Raw genomic sequence first — 20617 nt, 5'->3', positions numbered from 1 at the left:
TAGGAGAATTGGCAGCTACTGTCACCACGCCATGGTCCCATGACCATGGATAACACAACAGTTTCTCAGAGACCAGACCCAGCAAGCGTCCATACAGTCTTTGCAATAGGAGACTTGTAAAGAATCAATTTTTAACTTGTTCATGAGCATAGGGCACTGGAGTAGAGTAGGCTGGGAAAGTACTTTGCTTTAAAAATCCACCACATCTCCTGTGAGCAGGCTTCTCTGCCTTCCCTCGCTCTCAAGGACGCAGGAGACATTTAAGAGATGATGCCCAGGCCACCTCTTGTAACCACTAAATGACAGACATCAGCTTATGTGAGAGAAAAGTCCCAATATTAGCTGCCCTGTGGCCACGTTAAGTACAGATGGAGACAAATCTGTGGTTTTGCTTGGCAAGCAGCAGGTGTGGAGTGTTTGCCTGAGGTTCCTGCACTGAACGTCTTGGAGAAACTCAGCCCTAGCCACATTATGCACCATTTAATTCCAAAACCATAAAATTCAACCCCGGTTAGAGCAACATGGCGTTGGAGCTCGTGTCTGAGCTGCGTCACGTCCTCCCCATTCACAGCCCAGCTCCCGCTTGGCCTCAGAGGCTTCAGAAATGCAAATTCTTGTGAAATCCATCCAAAAGCAACAAGGCAACATGTGCTCTGCAGCTGAAACCCCCCCCGCCTCCATGTGCCCAGGCTGGATTTTTCTCCCCAGCATTCCCTTCATCAGGACAGGAAGGTTTTTCTTCTCTGCTTTGCCTTCTGGGTTACAATTTTTGAGAGATGATTCACCTACCACACACTAAAGTTACCCAACAAATAGCTATGGTCACAACAACTTCATCTCAACATGGGCTCCCATCCATCATGTCCCATCCAGACATCTTTCCATGGCCTCCACCCTCGAGGAAGTTGGAGATGTTGCTACTCCAGTCTCTCCTGATGCTGGGTGACTCCAAGGGATGTTGGATTGGACCAAGTTTGCCCGTGTCTCATCTCCCCAGGTGAGAGCCTAGGGATGCATGTCCAGAGGGCAGAACTTGGGGTTCAACTGCTGTTGGGCAAAACCAGTGCCCTGACACAGCTCCTGCCTGAATGAGCTGGCAGAGCCTCTTAATATTGGGGGGAAAAAACCCCACATCCCAGGGGTGAGCGTTCCCTCATTGAACTGCACTGTCAAACACCCCACCAGCCCCTGGCTCCGTTTTAATACAGCAATTTTACAAAAGTTCCATTTTAATTGGTGAAAATTCCCTCCTCCCGCCCGCAGAGTGCCAATCTGTAATTAGCCTTTCATGTAAAAACGATGTTTATTCCTGACGGAGTTTATCTTGGCACAAACACGCACTCTGAAATGTGCACACATTTGAAGACTCAAACCCTGCATTTAATTCTCTATCTGCTTGTTAATGCTCATTGTTCCCAAGCCCGTTTTCAAAACACACCCACTGGGAGAAGAAAGCGTTTATATATATATATATATATATTCAAAAAACCCTTACAGCATCAGGAACACCAGCAGCGAGTGCAGCATCACAGGCACCAGCCTGGGGTCTGGCTGCCCCACAGCTCCCAACGCTCACCCAAACACACCGTGCCAATCCCAGAAGCCTTTCATCCTGATTTTCTTCCTTTTTTTTTTTAATATAACTGTTCTCCCCAGCTGTGATGTCTCTCAGATGTCCCCCCTGCAATGCAGTCACTCCCCTGAAGGACAGGAGCCTTCGTGTTTGTTTGTCAAGCTCTACAGTGGTAGGGTGGGCAAAGCATGGTGGGGGAATCATCACCAGCCCCCAGCCCTGTTTTGGAGAAGGAGAGGCAAGTAGATGAGGACTAGACCCCCAAGTTTCACAATTCCTGGGCTTAATTTGCAGTAATTTGAGATGTACATGCTCCTTGTGTGCAGCAGCCACATCTCCTGGTGCAGCAGCTCGGGGCTGGACCAGCAGCCCCCAGGGACATCCCAGCTGGGACTGGGTGAGCGAAGCAGACCAGGGGTCTTCTTCTATCCAGCCCCAAGCACAGACGACGGCATGGGACCCATCAAAGAGAGTGGGGAGCAGGGGGGGGTCTGCTCCAGGTTGCCCTGCTCTGGGTGACCACATTGCTTCCAACAGGGCAATAAACACAATATCTGCCTTATAAAGTGATAGAGAGTAAAGGGTCAGGGTTTGGGTCAGAGTCACGGTCAAGGTTAGGGTCAGGATTAGAGTCGGGGTCGGTGTTAGGGTTTGGGTCAAGACGAGGGTCAGGGACAGAGTTTGGGTTAGGGTCGGGGCTATGGTCAAGGGTTAGGGTTAGGTTTAGGGGGCCTGGCTCTCCCCAGCCCAAGGAACTCTGCCAGGTTAGGAGTTCCTCCAGGCCCCATGCGCTGCCTCCTCACGCTGTGTTTTTGGGGAATGTTCCCACTGCTGGAGCCAGGCAGGTCCTGGAGCCGATGCAAATGATTAACTGTGGCAGGATGGTGTGGGTCAGCTGTGAACCCAGACACTGGCTGCTGCACGTCAGAAATTTTACACCTTTGGAAAAGCCATGACCTGACCAAACTTCACTGGGCTTTTGCTAAGATTAAACTCCTCCAGTCACTTGTAGAAGTGCGTGAAGGGCTCGCTTGGGAACAGCTCAGCACTCGCACCATGTCACGGCCATCCTCCCATGCTTGAGAGGGCAGTGGTGACACCGTTCCTCTTCCCCAAGCCCAAAAATGAGTCATCTCCTCCAAATCCCCACCGTGGCTGCTGCTTTTAACTGGCAGACTTGTACTGGTAACCAGTTCCTGCAGTACACAGATGACTGGGAAGACAGTGCAGTTGGGAGATGAGGATGGAGTAGCTTCAGGAATTCACCCCACTGCTTTATTTCCCTTTGGAGACCACTAGCACCAAGAGATCGCTCTGCAAAACGTGGTTGTCCATCCAAGGCAAAAAACACCGCGTTTGCAAACCAGGCAGGGAGGATGCAAGGAGGTGGCACCAGCTACCACCTCCCAGCCTGGAACCCAATGAGAACTGACACTATTGGGGGGAATACCTGACACTCCAAAAGGGCAGGAGAGTGACTCTGGAGGCACCTCACCCCCTACCCCACGCTCACCTTGCACCCCAGCATCCTGCCAGCCATCCCATGCACATGGCTGTTGCAGCATTTCACGGGCTCGGGGCAGCTTGGCTGAATTTGTGATACGCCGCCAGGACGCAGAGATTGTGGCTCCTGGCCAGCACACATCACAAGACAAAGCAGCACCATGGCTCGTGGGCCCAGCTGAGGCCAACAGGACGCTCGGTGTCAAGGTCAGTGGTTCATCTTGCGCCAGACACAGCCTCTGTGTGCATCCCTATGGGTGCCTCTGCCCAGCGCAACCCTACCGCTGCAGCTGGCATTGCGTCTTCTTCTATATGATGATATTATACCCAAGACATGGTTGCAGAACCCCCTCAAAACCCAACATTATTACAGCACCTGGGGCATCCCAGCTCCTTGATGTCTCAGGGAGAAGAAGGGCTACGGGCCCCCAAGCGGAGGCAGGTTGGGTACCCCTCCCAAAACACAGCTGGTGGCCCAAGACTGCTCCATCCCTTGCAAAATCACTGGGCGCTTTTTGTCTCCTCTCTCCCCCCAGAGCAAACCCCGCCTGGGCTGCATCTGGGGACCCTCCGCCTTCTGCAGGGAGGCTGGGGTGAGAAAGGATGCTTTTTTCCAAGCTGGAAGAGACAGAAAAGTTTCCCTCTTTGCCAAATTTCTCCCAAGCCATCTTCTGTTTCCCATTAATGGTGAGAAGAAACCCTCAAGCCTGGGTCTGTGCTCCTCCCATTGCAAGTCCCATGGGCAATTGTCAACATCCCAGTAAAAAAGGAGAATTAAACCCACCTGACCTGGCTGGCCATGATGCAGGGACCCGCAGAGCAAGGACTGGCAATGGATGGAAAACAACCCCCCTGCTCTGCTTTTACATCTCCCCCACAGACAGTTTTTCAACTCCAGTTGCTGGCAGGAGCCGGGCTGATCCCAGTTGAATTCCTTCCAATTACCAGCAAATAAATAGCAGTTAAATGGAGGGAAAGAGAAAAACACCCTTTTTTTTCAAAGGGAAAACAAAGAGGCTGGGGAAAATAAATGGAGACGAAATATTGGGCTGGTCATACGCTCATGAAGATCGTTTTCCCCTCTGGTTTGTGTACTTGACAGCCTTCTCTTTCAGTTAATTAAGGGATACTCAGAAAGAAAAATACTTCCAGCCCTTTGCCAATGCTGACCATTAAGGGGAGAGTCATAGCATGCTTGAGCCCAAATCCAAGAGCCCTGACCACAGCTCCTCCATCTGGCCCAGCCACTTAAACCACCGTTTTTCAGACAAAAAGGTGCCGTTGCAGGACATCTACAGTCTCCTCCCAACCCTGGCAGACTTCTGCCCAACCTCTTCTCCAAACCCTCTGCTGACAGGCATCTCGAACCTTCTCTAGGCAAGGGCTGGCTCTTCTCGCATTCCAAGTATTTCTCCCAACCAACACCCTTCTTGCTGCAAAATTTCAAAGCGTCGCTTTGCAGCCTGTCCCTCACCAGACAGAGAAAGCAGCTTATTACCTTTTTAGCAACTTTATAGGGAGCTGAAGGCAGTGATGCACCTTCCTCCTCTAACAGGAACAACCCCAGCCCAGGCTTCTGTGCTGCTGGCTCTGCATCACAGCATCCTCCCCTCCCATCACCCCCAACCTGTATAAACCTCACAGACCCTCCCAAAAATGCTGCAGCAACCTCAGCCTGAACCCCCCTGGGGCAAGCGCCCTGAAACAGAGAGTGCTGGGGCAGCAGCGATGCCTCCTCCACGGCACACGACCAGAGCCGGCTGCTCAAATATTATCAAAATATTTCAGTTATGTTACTTATTCGCTTACACCCAACAAGGCCCCAATTTCCCCGAAAGCAAAGTCCGCCCAATACCAGACTATAGATAGGGCTGGAAGTATGAAAGGGAAAATGTAGGCAGCTGCTGCGGGCGCTTTCTGAAGGGAGGCCCCTCTCCAGGCTGTGCCAGTCAGCTTTTAAGTTGGCTTTTAAGTTGTTTTGCCCCCAAGCTTCGTTCACAAATGAGATAACACCTCCCTGCAATGGCCTCTTCTGTCTGGGCTCTCCCACAACTGTTGGTGGATCCCTGGGCTGGTCCCAGTGCTCATCCCCAGCCCAAACCCTCCGCAGCGCAAGGGATGGCACAAGGTGATGACCAACCACAGCGGAGGACCCACCAGGGAGCCTCTTACCTTGAGTGAATATCTTTAAAAATCAAAATTAGCTAAGAAAAGCTGTCTATAAGCAGGTCGAGCAGAGCCCTTGAGTGGGCACACAGCCAGGTCAATCTCCGGGGCTGCCCCAGCCATGTCTGTGCAGCAAAACCTGATGGTCATTGGGAAATTATTTCCTTCTCTGATGCAGAAGGGCTTCTTCTGGGTCTTCAGCATGGAGACATTAACACTTTTGGATAGAGCTCCTGAAGCCTGCTGATGGGGGGAAAAAAATCCCCGAACAATGCAAGACTTGTGTATCATCATTAAACCACACACCCAGGGGCCAAAAGAGGGGTGAAATATCCATGTGATTTTAATCTCCTGGAGTTTCCTTACATTAAAGCACACGCTTGAGAACACCTGGATATCTCAAAAAAATAGACCATGCTGTAATTAAGCAAATCCGATAGCTAAAGGAAACTGAAGAACAGCAATATTTTATTTAACTTTTTCCTCGACAAGAAACAGGTTATACCCCTTTGCCAATGGGCTGTTACTTTTGGCTGACCTGCTCTCATTTGAAAGTTTTTCAGACGCCGGGTGGCTTCGGCAGCCACCCCGCAGTGCGGGGAAGGGCCAGCCCTGCCCTTTGATGCTTTGGGCGGATGGAGAAAAGCCATGGCCGAAGCATCAGAGTTTCCTGTGTGGGACGGCACCCAGCCCCACGGTTCCCATCAGCATCTCGGGAACCCAGCCCCGAGCCCTCCAGCTCCTGTCGGTGCACCTTGAATGGGGATCCATAATACGTATATACACACACACATATATATGTGCATACATATGCCCATATGCATCTATGTATACACACACATATACATATATATTAAAAAAGCAACCCCCTGAGGTCTTTAGCCCACACAAGGGTGGCTTCCCCTGAGCCCCGCAATGTTTAACGAGACCGAGGGGAACCGGGGACAGCCCGTATCATTTAAAGTGCCTCGGCAGCAAAGTGCCCGGTGAAACATTAATGTGCTTCCCCGGAGAAATGCTTTTGCTTTTTGCTGCATCAAGGCCTTTGAAATCAGAATAAATAACAGGGCAGGTTAATGAAGGTTTCTATCAGTTACTGGGTAAGTTTTGGTCCCTCTGCGATTCAGGTTTAGAAACCAGGGAGCCACGGAAATATTGTATTTTGGGATAGGAATTCAAAATACCCTGATTCCACAGCTGCCAGGCATGGGATTGCTGTAGGTAACACACACCTCAGTCCCTGGGCTCATTTTCAAGCACCTGAGTTCAGATTTCTCCCATAAAGCTCATCCATGCCCAGGGGCAAAGGGAAAAGCAGAGGCCAAGCAAGTCCAGCGGTGCAGAGCTGAAGCCCCCCCATGATTTTGGGGGTAAGGAGGGGTGTGAGAGGCCACGGGCAGCTCTGGGATGCAGACCCCCAGCACAGGGTGGATCTAACCCTGCCACTTGCCCCAGCACCAGACTGTGGAGATCTGTGGGTGGACACAAGTCTACCAGCTGCTCCATGACCATCTCTTCACTGAAGCATCATAGGATTGCTCAGGGAAGGCTCAGCCTCTACAATGACCCCAACATGGGGCTCTCCATTCCCAACCCATGTCTGGCCACAGCGAGCTGGCTTTGCAAGTGGCTTTACAGCTGGGCAGAGCAGGGCCAGGGTGCTGAATGCCACTGTGGGGCCAAGTGTCTGTGCCATGTGCCAGCAACGAAGGAAAGACTGCTGAGACTGGGGTAAATCTGCACCATGGGCTCTGCAGCCATGGTGCTGAGCAGAGGCAGCCAACAGCTCTTTACTGCCCATGTAGCCCTTCCCGGGGCAAGAAGGGCTCCCAGATCCCAACTGCTACAGCTGAAGTCATGGCAAAATGTCAAGCCCTTTCTGCTGGCCAAGGAGCAACGCAGAACTGGGGCAACCTCTGGACTGGAGCAGCAGATGCAGCTGAGCTGTGCTCCCCAGCTGAAGCTGAGTAGCAATCACAGGTAACCAGAAGCTGAAAATTCCTCCCTCCCCAAAAAAATCTGTGCTGTGGCACTGACCAAGAATAGATGCACTAAGCAGAAAGTGTGGGATGTAGAGCCCCATTTGCATCCACCACTTGGTCTGACCTGGTCACAAGGCTTCAGTGTGTCAAGGAGCTGGAAAGGGCACAGAGGTGTAAGGGAATGGGGTGATGGAGAAGCTGAATCCCCCCCAACCATGGCTTGGGGGGCTCCCGTGCTGCTGCCAGTCCTGTCAGGCTCCAAGGTGGTGGCCGTGGGTCAGCTGGAGATCACTCGTCATTTGCAGAGCCAGGGAGAGGCTCCCTCCTGCCTTGATTGCTAATGAGAGTAATACCAGCTGCTTCTCGCTTAACCAGTCTGACCATCAGGCTGAGCCAAAACTGATTCATTCATAAGAAAATGGAAAAGGAGATCAACTTGTCACCAGCTCTGACTAATGGGGAAACCAGCCAACAACCTGCTGCTTGCACACTGGCCCCAGCATCGTGCTTTTTCAGCTTTTCATCATCTTCCCAAATTCAAATGCTCAGATGAAACGTGAACTTCGCCCTGGCATAGCCGGGTGGCGGGTGGCCTGAGTGACAGAAGAAAGGGCTATCTGCTGCAAAAAGTGCCAGCATGTGGCCGGGGAGTCAACATCATCTGTCAATGCCTGACATTTTGCAATAGCTAATTCCTGCTTCAGAAGCAGAGAAAATATTAAAACCCCAAAAGACGTTGCTTTTCATGCTGCTCTGCCTGGCATCATCTTCCCAACAGCTTTTTGTTGTGGGTTCCCCAACTCCCCCATTTAATCTTCATCCTGAAATAAAAATCTAAGCAACCACCTTCATTGAGCAGAATAACTCCCCACCACTCTGCTGTAAAAACGTCTTTCTGCTTTTCTGCAGCATGTTTTGTTGTATGGGGCCAATGGGGCACAAACCATGGCAGTGAAGGCTGCAAATGTTGTCCCAAGGGAGAGAAACAAGCTCCAAAATCTAGACTGGGGCTAATCTAGGATGGGCCAGCGAGGGTTAACAGCCAGCCACAGAGGTCAAATCAGGACCCGAAGCACCTCCACTCCCCAGCTGTTTGGATCGTGCTTTGGTCGATGAACTGAAGTAGGGCAGAGTTTAACAGCTTCAAAGAAAATTAATAAATAAATTGAAATAAATTCAAAAAACAACCAAAAACCCACCCGTACTATATCCACGTATGATCTATTAGCTTTGAGCAGCACATTTGATTTTACATTAATCTCCCTTAATAAAGCCCTTTCCCAAAATGCATATTCACAGAATCACAGAATGTCAGGGATTGGAAGGGACCTCAAAAGATCATCCAGTGCAATCCCCCTGCCGGAGCAGGAACACTTAGATAAGGTTAAATGATATTGCAATGGCCAGGCTCTCTCAGCCAAAAGCTTGAGACACCATCTCTTGTCCCCAGACATCCTGAGTTTTTATCACCCTACCCTGCAAATGTCAGGACAAACACAGCAAAACTTGAGTTCTTGGTGAGAAACCCACCCTGCATGACTATGGGTCTTGAAAATCTTGATTTTCAAGGCAGAAAAGCCCCTGCCAGGCCAGCCTGGGCAGGGAAATGCCTCAAATCCCAACACCAGGAGTGCACAACCGCCTCAAATCCCAACACCAGGATTGCACAACCGCCTCAATGGTTGCAGGGTTCCAAGGGGACAGCAGAAAGCTGAGATCCTGTGGGTCAGAGACAAGCAGAGCTACAGGTAGGAAAAACCTGCAAGGGATAGAAACCACATTCCCAAGGTGCAAGGGAAAAGCCATCCAGAAAGTGGTGGACACCATCCGTGTCGGTCTTCACCCTTTCCCCTGCCAGGCTGGTTTCTCCCAACTGCAGGTGAGCTTCCCTGGCATCGGGGTGGTCGGCATGGCTTTTATGTGATGCTGAATTTCCCTGCAGGCAGGGCATGCAGAGTGGTACAGGCAGGAGGAACCCTGCAAAGACCTCCTACCTCCAACAGCGATGACGCCACACTGAGTTTATTAAAAAAAAAAAAACACACAAAAACCCAAAACCCCAACACCACCTGATATATTCACACCTTGGCAACATCCTATCTTGATAACACTCTATTATTATACCCTGCAATTAAGCGATAAAGCTATAATTGCCTTATCTGATAGAGCTGGGCACAGCAGCAGAGCAGGAGCTGGCCTCTGCACCCCTGTCCCACTGGTAGGGGCGGGTTGGATTTACAGGGCAGATGGCATCACATCGGGCATTTTAAAGCCACCCTGTCCAAAAGCATCCTCCTGTTTGGCAGACAGATAGACAGACAGACCATCAGGACTCCACAGCAGCACTGGGCTTCTTTTCTCCAAACCTATGTCAGCAGCATTACCCCTGTGCTACCCCACTTCCATCTCTGGAGACCTCAGGTGGTACCCAAGGAAGGCGTTAGTGGCCTCCAACCAGGATATCTGGCCAGGATAGAAGCACATAGGAAAAAAGGAAAAAGCAGCTTTTAATCCACTTGTCCTGTGGGAAAGTAGAAGTGGATGGTCAGGGAACCAAAGTGCAAAACCACATCACCAGCTGTGCCCCAGCCCTCCCTGCTTCAGCATCCCGGGGAGCAGCCCATGGCCACACAGCCGGGAGAGCCGGCCAGCGGCCGGGGCACTTGGAGAGCAGCCCTTCAGTCCAGGATTGAGCACATCCAGCCAACCAGCCGCATCGGGGCACTGGTTTTAGAGGAGGTGACCCCAGTTCCCCAGCCCAGCATCTTGACATGCTGAGCAAAGCTGCACCCAGCAGCTTTCAGGCCATAATAAATGCAGCTTGGTATTTTCATTCACACGCTCATCACCTCTGAAAGAGCCCTCACAGGCTATGGCAGCCTTTCCAACCTGACCAGCCCTGATTTAATTTTTTTTTTAAGTTTGGTGTCCCCTGTATCCTGATTCTTGCCAGATTTTCAAGTCTTTTGAACATCTCCCAAATTCGCCCCAATCCGCCTGGGTAGCGAAGCCGCCCGCTCCCCGCACCCCCAGCCCAGCGGCCGCGGTGAGGGGTGCCGGGCCCTGCCGTAGCCCCTGCCAGGGCGGGAGCGCTCCCGCCCGGGCGAAGCCACAAGAAAGGCCGATGCAAATCGCATCGTTAGCATTCTTTCCGTTTTAATAACCCAAGGTGTTACCAGCAACAGTGTTACTGATTTTTATCTCCGCAGCGCCTTTTAAGAGCTGCAATTTGTTTTTCTTGGAGATCTCATTTTGTTTTATTAAACCTGACACCGAAGAGGGAAAGGAGACATTCTGGGCCCAGAACAAAAATATCCCATTTAAATACGCCGTATTATTTTCTTGGATACGCTTCTCCTTTGACTTTAATTAAGCTCTCCCTGGGCTCGCGAGCTTGGCGTGCTTGGCTTTCAGGAGAATTTAATCCCAGCAAGCTCCCCCCACCCCCAGCGCTCCCCGATTCCATTGCTTACACAAACCTTAAGAAATAAACTGGCTTTTGCTAAAATACATGGATTAGTAGCTGGCCCACCATCAAGAACATCTTGACGTTGCCTCTTCATCACCAGCTGGCCGTGGAGCAAGCACACAGTCCTGGCTGCGCCACTCGCTTTGCTGATACACCCCAAAAGCAGCTTTTATCTCTTATTTCTTTATTCTTTTCTGCCATTGCAATGCTGGATATGGAAACAGGAGATCGGTCCCTCGTGCCTGACCATGCCCAAGAGCTGCCTCAGCTATCAGAGGAGGCAGGTTCACCCACGAGCCCGGCTCCAGCGGCCACAGCGCTGCTGCTGAGCCTTGTGCAATCGAACCGGCTGCTGCCGTAGTGTCAATAATTACCAACCCCCCACCCCCCACTTCATGGTAGAAGCACTTCAGGATTATTGCAAAGTTAAACACTCCAAAAGTTGGGAAATCCCAGGAGGGAGCTTGCCTGGGCACCATCTGGTGCATACCCATTATGTAATTACTGTCGATCTTTAATCACAGATGATTTTTTTTCCATCGGACCCAATTCAGAGGCTGCACAGGAGGTACAACCCTCACCAAAGAAGCTGCCATTAGATTTGATTTCCACCTCGGCGAGCTCCTGCTGCTGCACACGAGGTTTGTACAAACCCTCCGGCCGCAATGCCTGACTCCTTGGCAAGCACCAACACACCCGCTCACGCAACGTCCCCCCGAGAGGGAAGGATTTCAACTCCCTTTACGCACAGGATCTGCGGGCGGACAGATTAAGGCCAAGAGGCTGAAAAATAAGCTTTGTTTTGGTGCCTGATGCACCACGGCCAAGAAAGGGGCTTTTGGGGATGCTGCTGCATGGCAGGGGGGAGCCTGCATGCCCTGGGGGCCCCCATCCCAGTTGGTCCCTGGGGACAGGGTGATAGGTGAGTGTTCAGAGCAGGTTCCATTGCTGCAGAAAGACTGTTTCTCCTCCCTGAGGAGGGCCCCAGCATTTGCCGGGGGCAAACCCCAGCAAGTCAGCCCATGCAGCAAGCACCCACACCGCTCCGGCAGCACGCGGGGCTTCCCCAACCCGGGAACGTCGGCTGTGACCCCACTGTGCTCTGCATCAGGGCAATCAAGCTAAAAACCATCACTGAGCTGCTAAATCCAAACCCAGAGCCAAAAAGACAGCAAAGACTGGGAAAAACAGAGTCCGGTGAGCTTGCCTTGCCACCACATCTGGAGACCAGATGCTCCCAAAGCCTGTCTCCATCTCGCACTGAGGTGCTTGCACTGGGACACCACGCCGGGAGCTGATATTACAGCGGTGTGGTGCAATGCTCTTCCATCTGTGCCCCGAGGGATGCAGGGATGTAGGTACGGGATATCCCAGCCTGGAGCTCCCCTGGGGTGTGCAAAGCAAAGGTGCAAAGGGGTGACGGGGCTGAGCTGCCAGCACAACACCCCCGTCATCTCATCAGCCCCATGCGAGCCCAAGAGGTTGCTCAGAGCAGCCTAAGCTGCTCCTTGTGAGGACAGCGGGCGGCAGGGCTGCCAGGCATGCCCGAGACGAGTCCCGGCGAAGCAACCCATGACGGGCACAGGGCTGCGACCTGGCAACCGTTCCCAAGGGCTTTCCCCTGCATTTCTCCCCGCTCCAGCTCAAGGGATGTGCTGGGGGCAGCAGGGAGCTTGTGCATCAAGTGTTTCTTTAGGGATCTGCAAATAACAGGGCAAAGGCGGGGAGGGGGTGGGAAGCCTGAAAATGTGTTGCACCCCTGCCCCGTGGGGTGTGCTTGACAGGCTGAAGCGGCAGCAGCAGCTTTGCTGCCTGCAGCCCGTGACGCAGGCAGGCAGCGGTGCAGGCAGGGTGCTGCGGGCAGCCCCACGTCCCGCCTGCCCGGGGCAGCTGGCAGGACCTGTTGTACGAGGTGCCTGGGAGAGATTGGAATGGCTTGCGTCTGTGAGCGTGTTGCAGCAATTCCCAGCACACGTCATGTGGGTTTTGCAACCGCCCCAACTGTCTCGGGATGGATAAACGGAAAAGAGCACGGAATGAACCGAGCTCCCCCATGCCCACTGCAGGCACCAACACCACCCCAGCACAAGAGCTGAGCAGGGTCCCAGGTGATGCCCAGCCCGGCACACACCCCTCTGCTGGGGCTTCTTCTGCAGGGATGAATGACAGAAGTCAGCATCTCCTTCCCTTGCGATGGCGAATAATCAATCCTTTGAGGAAGAGGAAGGGAAAACAGAACAAATCCCTGCTGTGATGGGTACAGAGCTGTTTTTTGCAAGCATTATAACATATGGGGGATGCCTAGTCCTCTTGTCCCGCATTGCCAAAGCAGGTATGGTTACGACACAGACCCACAGGCTCGTGGCTGTGGAAAGCTGGGGAAAAGCAATTCCCCAGGAAAACTGCTGGCTGCAAGAGGAGTGTGCACAGCCACTGTCCCTGGCATCCTCCTGCATACCCTGCCTGGCTTGTAGGAAAACCCTGAGGGGTCATCATCCCAAAAAAAGCAAGCAGGAGAGACCAAGGTATTTGGTGACATGCCAGAAAACTCCCTACGGCACCTGGACACCAGCCAAAAGTGAGCAAAACCCCAATTACTGAGCCCGGGTGAAGCCTCAGCAGTTTCCAGCAAGGGGAGACTGTTCTGGGAGCCCGCATGGGGGGTGGTGGGGAAAAGTAAGTGCACGTGGCACCGACCCAAATACCGCCAAGGTCCCCGTCAGCCCACACATTGCTTCGCCCAGCCACACTGTCACTCTACTGCTGGCACACACGCTGCGCTGATTTGGCAGAGGTCCCGAGGAGTCATCGAGATAAAAAAGCAAAAGGTTACCCAGGCCCTATGTTGAGATGCTGCCAACTGATCCAAATTCCCCTGGGTACAATGGGTACCGGTGCTACCGTCCCACCAGGATTAGCTCCCTGTTAGCATGACGGGAGCAGGGCTTGTTTACTGCCACCCATGCCCCCAGCAGGAATTTCTCCCTGCACGCTGCAAGATACAGAACCAGGCTGCAGACATCCCTCTGGGCACTTTCCAGAGCAACCAGGGCACTGCAGACGCCACAGAGCTCGGTCCTACCAGCGCCGGTGGGCTCACAGCCTTGGGATGGGGGAAACTCAGGTTATTTCCCCTTCCTCAAACATCCCTACAAATCCCACGGGGGTTCTGACAGCCCCAGCTCCATGTCCACCTGGTCTGGTGGTCTCCATCATGCCATTTTTGGGTAGATGGCTTCTTCCACCACTCGTCTGGTGACACAGTGGGACAAGGAACCCATCGGTGCTGCCCCGCAAGTGGCATGAGTCCCGTGGATGGACATGTCCATAAACAGGTGGGATATGGAGGGAGGGAGGCAGAGGAGGTGCCCTGGGGACACGGGGCAGGTGACAACGCCCACATGAGCTATGCACAGCCAGCCCAATGGGCACTGCCTGCGAGGTCAGCGGTGCCTGGCGGCTACAGGGTTTCACCCAGCCTGGTGGGTTAGGTCTATTTTAAGGTGCTGGATGTCGAACGCCACAGTTGGCGGTCATCTTCCAGCTGCTGAGGGTTTTTAAGGGGATTAAAGGGTGACCTGTCCAGTTCCCGGATTTCCTCTCAAAAGGTGAAATGAAACTGCTCCTTTGCTGCTGACCCCGAAAAACGCACAGTATTGCACCACTTCATGTCCATCTGACCCCACACCTCTGCATCTATCCCAGCCCCACACCCTGCAGCATCCATCCCCTTTCTCCTCCCGTCCCTCGTCTTCAGTGACGGAGCTGAAACCTTCAAAGTTTAAACTACAATCAAATCCCAGCAAGGTGGGGTGGTTTTGTTTGTTTTGTTGTAACTGAAAGGACCAAGAAAGAACCCCAAACCAATTGCACAACCCCATGTGCTGCTTCTTTCTATACTGCAGCAAGGTCACGGGAGCTGCCACCACTTGAGGACAATGGCCACTAGAAATTACAACTGAGACTCCTTAGCTGGGTGGTGGGGGACACTTAAACTAAAAAAAACCACTAAAATGGGAAGTGTGCTGGCTGAGAGGGACCCTGCAGTCTTTAAAAACAAGAAACTCCTCTAGAAACAGCGCTCCAGCCTCCTAATAACCTTATTCACTAGTGATGGCCACAAGAACCAGGTTTAATGACACAGCTACGTTTTGTTTGCTTTTTAGGCTGCTTTATCTCGTGCAGCACCTTGCACTCAGCTCAAGAGATGAAAATCCAGTTCCGCTGCAATTCACCCCTGTTCCCCTGTGATCATGAGCTCTGTCTCCCAAAACGGTGGGAGCTGAGCCAGGGAAGAGCCCCATGCTGGCACACCAGCATCCCACTGTGAGAAACCCCCAGTAAAGCTGGGAAAGCTCCATGGCACCTTTTATACTCCCCAGCTAGCAGGGCTGGGTGATAATAAGTTTTTTTATGGATCTTCTTGCGGGATTTACATCCCCATGCAGTCTATGTAAATATCGTTCATGACAGCACATCCCTCTGCAGGTTTAGGAAATGCAGAAGAAGGCTGGAAACTCAGATGGATGTGGGGAAGCCCCCAGGAACACCAAGGTCCAGTGCTCTCAGCCAAAGCATCTGTGAAACAGAGCCAGTGACACTCCTTGGCAATTAATAAAAGCACCGAATCCTGCAGATTTGGGTAAGAAGGCGACAACCACAAAGTCACCTTCAGTAGACAGGAGCCTCCCGGGCACCAGCACTGGGCGATGACACCCATCACAGTTCTCTGATATGTCACTGTTTGGTAATTTGTATTTAAGAGCATCAATAAGGGTGGCCTCACCCATCCCAAAGCCCAGACCTAACACCTGGGGTAGATGCCGTTCATTGCAGCAGGCTAAATAAAATGCAGTTTCATGGCAGCTGCCCCTATTTGGCCTCACCCAGGCCACAGAGTATTGCTGAAATTTAGTTGGGACCCTTTCTAAGAACTACCTCTTGTGATTTATGGTCTCCTTGGTGTTTTCCTTCTCAACTCCTAGTGCTCCAGCCATACTCATGAGCCCTGGCGCTCTTCTTCAGCCCACAGAGTTGTCCGTGGCTTCTCCTCCCCATCTTTCACTATGGCTGTTAGCACTGAAACACTTCATTTTCTCCAAGAAACAAACACATTCTTCCTTACCAAGCCTCCATAATGACGCTGGAGTAAAAACAGCTTTTTCCAGCTGAGCTCACCTGTCCTAAGGATGTGAAATCGGGGCTCAGGAAGAAACTCCCCACCAAACCAGATGGGAGAAGATGTGAAGATGACACCAGTTCTGCCTTGGCTTCATGGGCAAAGACAAATCCAGGGTTGTGGTCCATGCACCAGCCTGGCTTCCCCTGGCACGGGGCACTTTGGCAGCTCCAGCTCCCCGGGGAAAGCTGCTCCCCGAGTTCTCGCACACAGACCAGGGGATGCTGCCAGACACACGGACAAACTCGGAGGAGCTGCAGCCAAACCAGACCAGCTCCTCAGGCCATCTCTCTGAGTGTTTGCAACTCCCATTCCCAGCAACCAAAACATTAAATATTAAGCAAAGAGAGTTAATCTATACCTGGGATATTGACACAAAGCAGAGAAGGGGAGAAGAAAAAGATAAATATTTAAAAAAAAAAAATCAATGTCTGTCTCCAAGCTGTCCTGCCAGCACTTGCCAGACCTCCGAGCATGGCACCAAGGATGTGTTTGGAGGAACAAGATGCACTGAGGTGCCGCCCTCCTGGCTCTCCGCTCTCCCCAGGCAGTCGGAGCATCCACCGGGACCCTTGGGTGGCTTGGGCACAGAGCCCTGGCCGGGGACGGGCTCACCTTGCACTCACCTCTCCTGAAGCTGTGAGAGCATCCAAGCAGCGGCAGAAAAGGCATCGATTTGAGAGGGTCAGCGCTCAGTTAATACTTACCAGGACTGGTCAGCCGCTCAAATTGGCTTTTGGAGCTGGGAAAGACAAGCACACACCAGGATGGCTCATCTGTCCCTCGGCTCAGCGTCAGCCCATGCCTGGCGGGCCTAGCACCGGAGCAGCCGTGCCCCATGGATCTCTCGGCATCAGAACAAGCCTTGTACAACCGGGGGGAAATGCCACCATTCACCTCCTAGCAAACACTTTCAAGCATCACTCAACACCTCTCCAGCAGAGGAGACCGATATTTTTTTTCCTGGCTGAGTGCTGCTATGTATATTATTTTTTTTTATCCCAGTCTCAGCAATCCCCCCTAGGCCTCCACTTCCCCCAAAAGAAAACAAACCCAAAAGCACAGAGTGTGCCTTGCAAAAGTCCCGGCTCTGGCGTCCCACTGAGAAGGGGCACGCGGTGGTCGCAGCAGCCAGCCCGCCTCAGCCCGGCGCTGCTTGTTGACATATGCAGTACAGTATATTTCTTTAAACAAAGGAGCCTATGCATTCAATGCATTGTTGCGAGAGGATTTGTTTTCAAAGCCTGACCCGAAATCTGAACTCCACGGATCCTGCGTTTCTCAAGATCAAACGCGAGAAAACGTGACCAATGCAAACAAGAAATAAACCTTGATAATTATAGCTGTGTGCTGGGGCGGCTATTGTTTAGTGCACACTAGTACCCACTTTAGCATAAACATAACCCTATTTTTAAAGAGATACCTGACCGGCTCACAACGTTACTCCCCATTTTGCCTCCAAACACCCTCTTTGGTACAAATCCACCTTCCTGAGAACGGAGGGGAGATTAAGAGCGGAGCCAAAGGGCTAAGCGATGCACCCATGGCTGTGCTGAATGCTGGTGTCAGAGCTGGGAGCGGATCCTCGTGCCCTCAGCCTGCTCTCCTGGTTGGCGGAGGACAAGGGGGACCCTGGGGTCCCACGGTTGCTTGCAGCCAGCAGGAGCAGACCAACACCGGAGGACAAACAGACAGACCCTGTCTTTTCAGGAAGGCCATATCACTTAGCGCTTGGAAAGGAGCTACAATATTTTCCTGATTATGTTTGCACGCAAACGAGTGCCGCGGGGAAATTATGCAACCCTGAGCGGGGAGGGGTGGGAGCAAGGGAGGAAGGGCTGGAGGGGGGCCCCACACTGCAGCACGCTGCTCTTGGCCCCAGACAGCGCAGCTGCAGCCCCCGAGGTACCGTGCTCCCTACGGCAGATGGGCTCCATCACTGTCGCTGCCTCTCCTCGCTGCCGCCAGAGCCCCTGCACCGCAAACTCCCAGCATAAAGGCAGCGCTCAGCCAGCGTGTCGTACAGCGCAGGGGTTATTAACGGCCTCTTTGTTCAGCGCCCTGACCAAAATGCATATATTCGTCACCCAGGCAATTTAATTACTGAGCCCAGGTTCACCTCACACACCCACACGCCTTTCTTTTTCGAGGCCTCTATGCGGTCATAGCCATAAATAAATAGATCGCAGGAACAAGAGGCAGATGCTGACTCCTACCACCTCTGTCTTGGGCATGGAGCCTTTAAACCACCAGAACTTGCAGCATTTAATTTCTTTTGTTGCCGCTTCTACCTTTAGAGCTCTGCCTTAGGCTTTCTAGATATAATCACAGGGAGCAGGAAACGGAGCTACACGATGAGCTTCCTGGGGATCACACACACACACACACACACTCGTACAGCCCATCAATCATCCTAATTACAAATGGCCACATGTCTGCAGCTCTCAGGGGCACTCCATTACTGCCCACGATTGCACTATCACATCATTTCTCCGGTAACAGTATCACGGAGTTAATTAGTGATCTGGAGATGTAGCGTACCTCATAATGGATTTCATCCTGGTGCGCTCACTGTCGCGATCACCAGTCATGCATCAGCTGAGCAGAGGGAACGTGGGCAACACCAGTCCCCAGAATGAGACTTTCAGGTCCCCCCGTGCTCCCCAGCACTGCCTCTCTCCACAGCACACCCCCACTGGGGTTTCTGACTGCTGCCCACATCCCACCCTGAGTCAGGACAACATCACAAGCAGGTTCTCTCAGTATCAACTGCCTTTCTCTACCTGCCTGATAAAAGCAAGGTCAGCCATGAGTGTCCATTACAGGGATGGATATGGTCTTCTCAGGGAAGATACCAAGTTCTGGGACTAGGCTGGACCTCCTGACTCCAGTGTCCATCATGGATCCACTGGGACTGCCATCCGACAGGTTGGTGTCCCTCTGCCAAGAGTAAGGTCCTAGCACCAAGCAATGTCCCTTTTCTCCATGTTAACACTACACAGTCTTAATCCTGCCTGAGCCTGTAGGTCCTAACAAAACACACAACTGGCTGCAGTTTATTAAAGGATGTTGGCTGCTCAAGACCCCGCACCAACCTCAGCGTGACCACGCAGGCAGCGCTGCCCTACGTTGGCTTTCCCACCAAATGGATACAACTCGGAGGAAGCGTGTCAGCAAGGCGTGCTCTCCTGCAGCCACCCCGAGCGTGGTCCGGCAGATAAGGCAGACAGACATACAGCTTGAAAAAGCCATAATGAAATAACTATAATAATAAAAAACAAAAGGGGTGGCTCACATACATCAGCTAATTCACCGGCAATGCTCTCCTTACTCCAAAATGCACCAGGCAGGACAAGCTAAGGGCATGCTTTTCAGATGAATTACTTTTAATTGAGTACATAGGAGCTTAGAAACACATGATGCTGCTGGAGATAAATATAGCCACGACTACGAGGATGGAGGGGGCAGGGAGTAATCGCGGTTCAACGCATCCGAGAAGGAGCTTCCAGCCGCACCAGCTCCCCGGTGTGCTCGGGAAAGCAGAGCCGGCCGAGCCGCTGCACGTTCCCCCGCCGCGGCCCCGCTCCCCCAGGCGGCTCCCCGGGGCTGACAGCTCCGCTTGTACAAGCCCCGAGCGGTGCTCGGGCACCCCCTGTTCCCCCTGCTCGGGCCGGGAAGGGACCGTGGAGCCCGTACCTGTTTTGAACTCCAGCGCCGGGTCCTTCTCCCCGTCGCCCAGGTCGCTCTGCAGCATCATGTAGATGATCCCGAAGGAGTTGTGGATGCCGAAGATGGAGCCGTTGCACCAAGCGGCGGCGAAGACCACCACCCAGCCGAAGCCGCCCTCGGGGGGCTGGAAGGGCGCGGCAGCCCCGCTCGGTCCCGGCTCGGCCCCGGCCCCGGCCCCGGCCCCATCCCGCGGCTCGCCCTCACCCTCGCCCGCCGCCGGCCCCTTCTCGTCGCGGTGCGCCATCGCAGCCGCGCTCCCGCCGCCGCCCGCCGCCCGACTGCCCGACAGCCGGTCCCACATGCCCGCCGCCCCCCCCGGCCGGCCCCCCCTCCCGCCCCCTCCTGCCGCAGCCTCACTCCCCGCCTCCCCTCCGCCGCCTCCATCCTCCTCCTCCTCCTCCATCGCGCCGCTCAGTCCCTACCTGCGGCGGGGGCCGCCCGCGCACACAACCCCCCCTTCTCCCGCCGTGCCCCCCCCTCGCCCGGGCCGGGCCAGCCGCGGGCGGCGCTTCCCCGACGTCAACGGCGTTCGCCGCCCGCCCGCGGGCCTTAAAGGCGTCCCCGGGCCCCGCCGCAGCCCCGCATCGCCCGCCGGGCCGCCGCACCGCCGCCGCATCCTGCAAGCGGGCGCAGCCCCGGGGCGGGCCGCCGCCAGCACCGCCCTCGCGGGGCCCGGCTGGGCCGCCGGAGCCGCTGGTCGTCCCCGCTGTCTCTCGGTCCGGGAGAGCCCCGGCCCTGCGCTCCGGCCCCCGGCTGCGGGAGCATCCCGCGGGGGGAAAGTGCCCGGCGGGGAAGAGCTGGGAGGGACAAGGGGGCTCCGCGATGGCCGCGGCTCGCTCGTGCTGATGCTGCTCCCCTCGGCCCCGGCCGAGGTAGACGAAGCACCGGGAGAAGCCCGAGCCGGTGGCAAAACGCACCCCAGGCACGGCGGTTTATTTTATTTCATCCGGTTTTGCAGGTGGGATTATTGGCTCGCCAGCATACCCGACGCTGAAAAGTTTTGAGACCGTTTTTGT

The 20617-nt window shown here is 53.7% G+C and overlaps 1 protein-coding gene across 1 annotated transcript in view; it reads right to left on the bottom strand.

The window, feature by feature from the left end:
- The window catches only part of SLC16A2 (solute carrier family 16 member 2), a 34458-nt gene extending 14454 nt beyond the window's left edge, over positions 1-20004 (bottom strand). Inside the window, exon 1 of the mRNA XM_065846247.2 lies at positions 19569-20004. Coding sequence (XP_065702319.1) covers positions 19569-20004 — 436 coding nt within the window. The remainder of the gene's footprint in view (positions 1-19568) is intronic.
- Between the last annotated feature and the right edge of the window lie 613 nt (positions 20005-20617).

The sequence above is a fragment of the Patagioenas fasciata genome, chromosome 11, assembly GCF_037038585.1.
Source record: "Patagioenas fasciata isolate bPatFas1 chromosome 11, bPatFas1.hap1, whole genome shotgun sequence".
Taxonomy (NCBI): domain Eukaryota; kingdom Metazoa; phylum Chordata; class Aves; order Columbiformes; family Columbidae; genus Patagioenas; species Patagioenas fasciata.
Note: the sequence above shows the minus strand (reverse complement) of the source record. Positions and strands in the feature narration are given on the sequence as shown.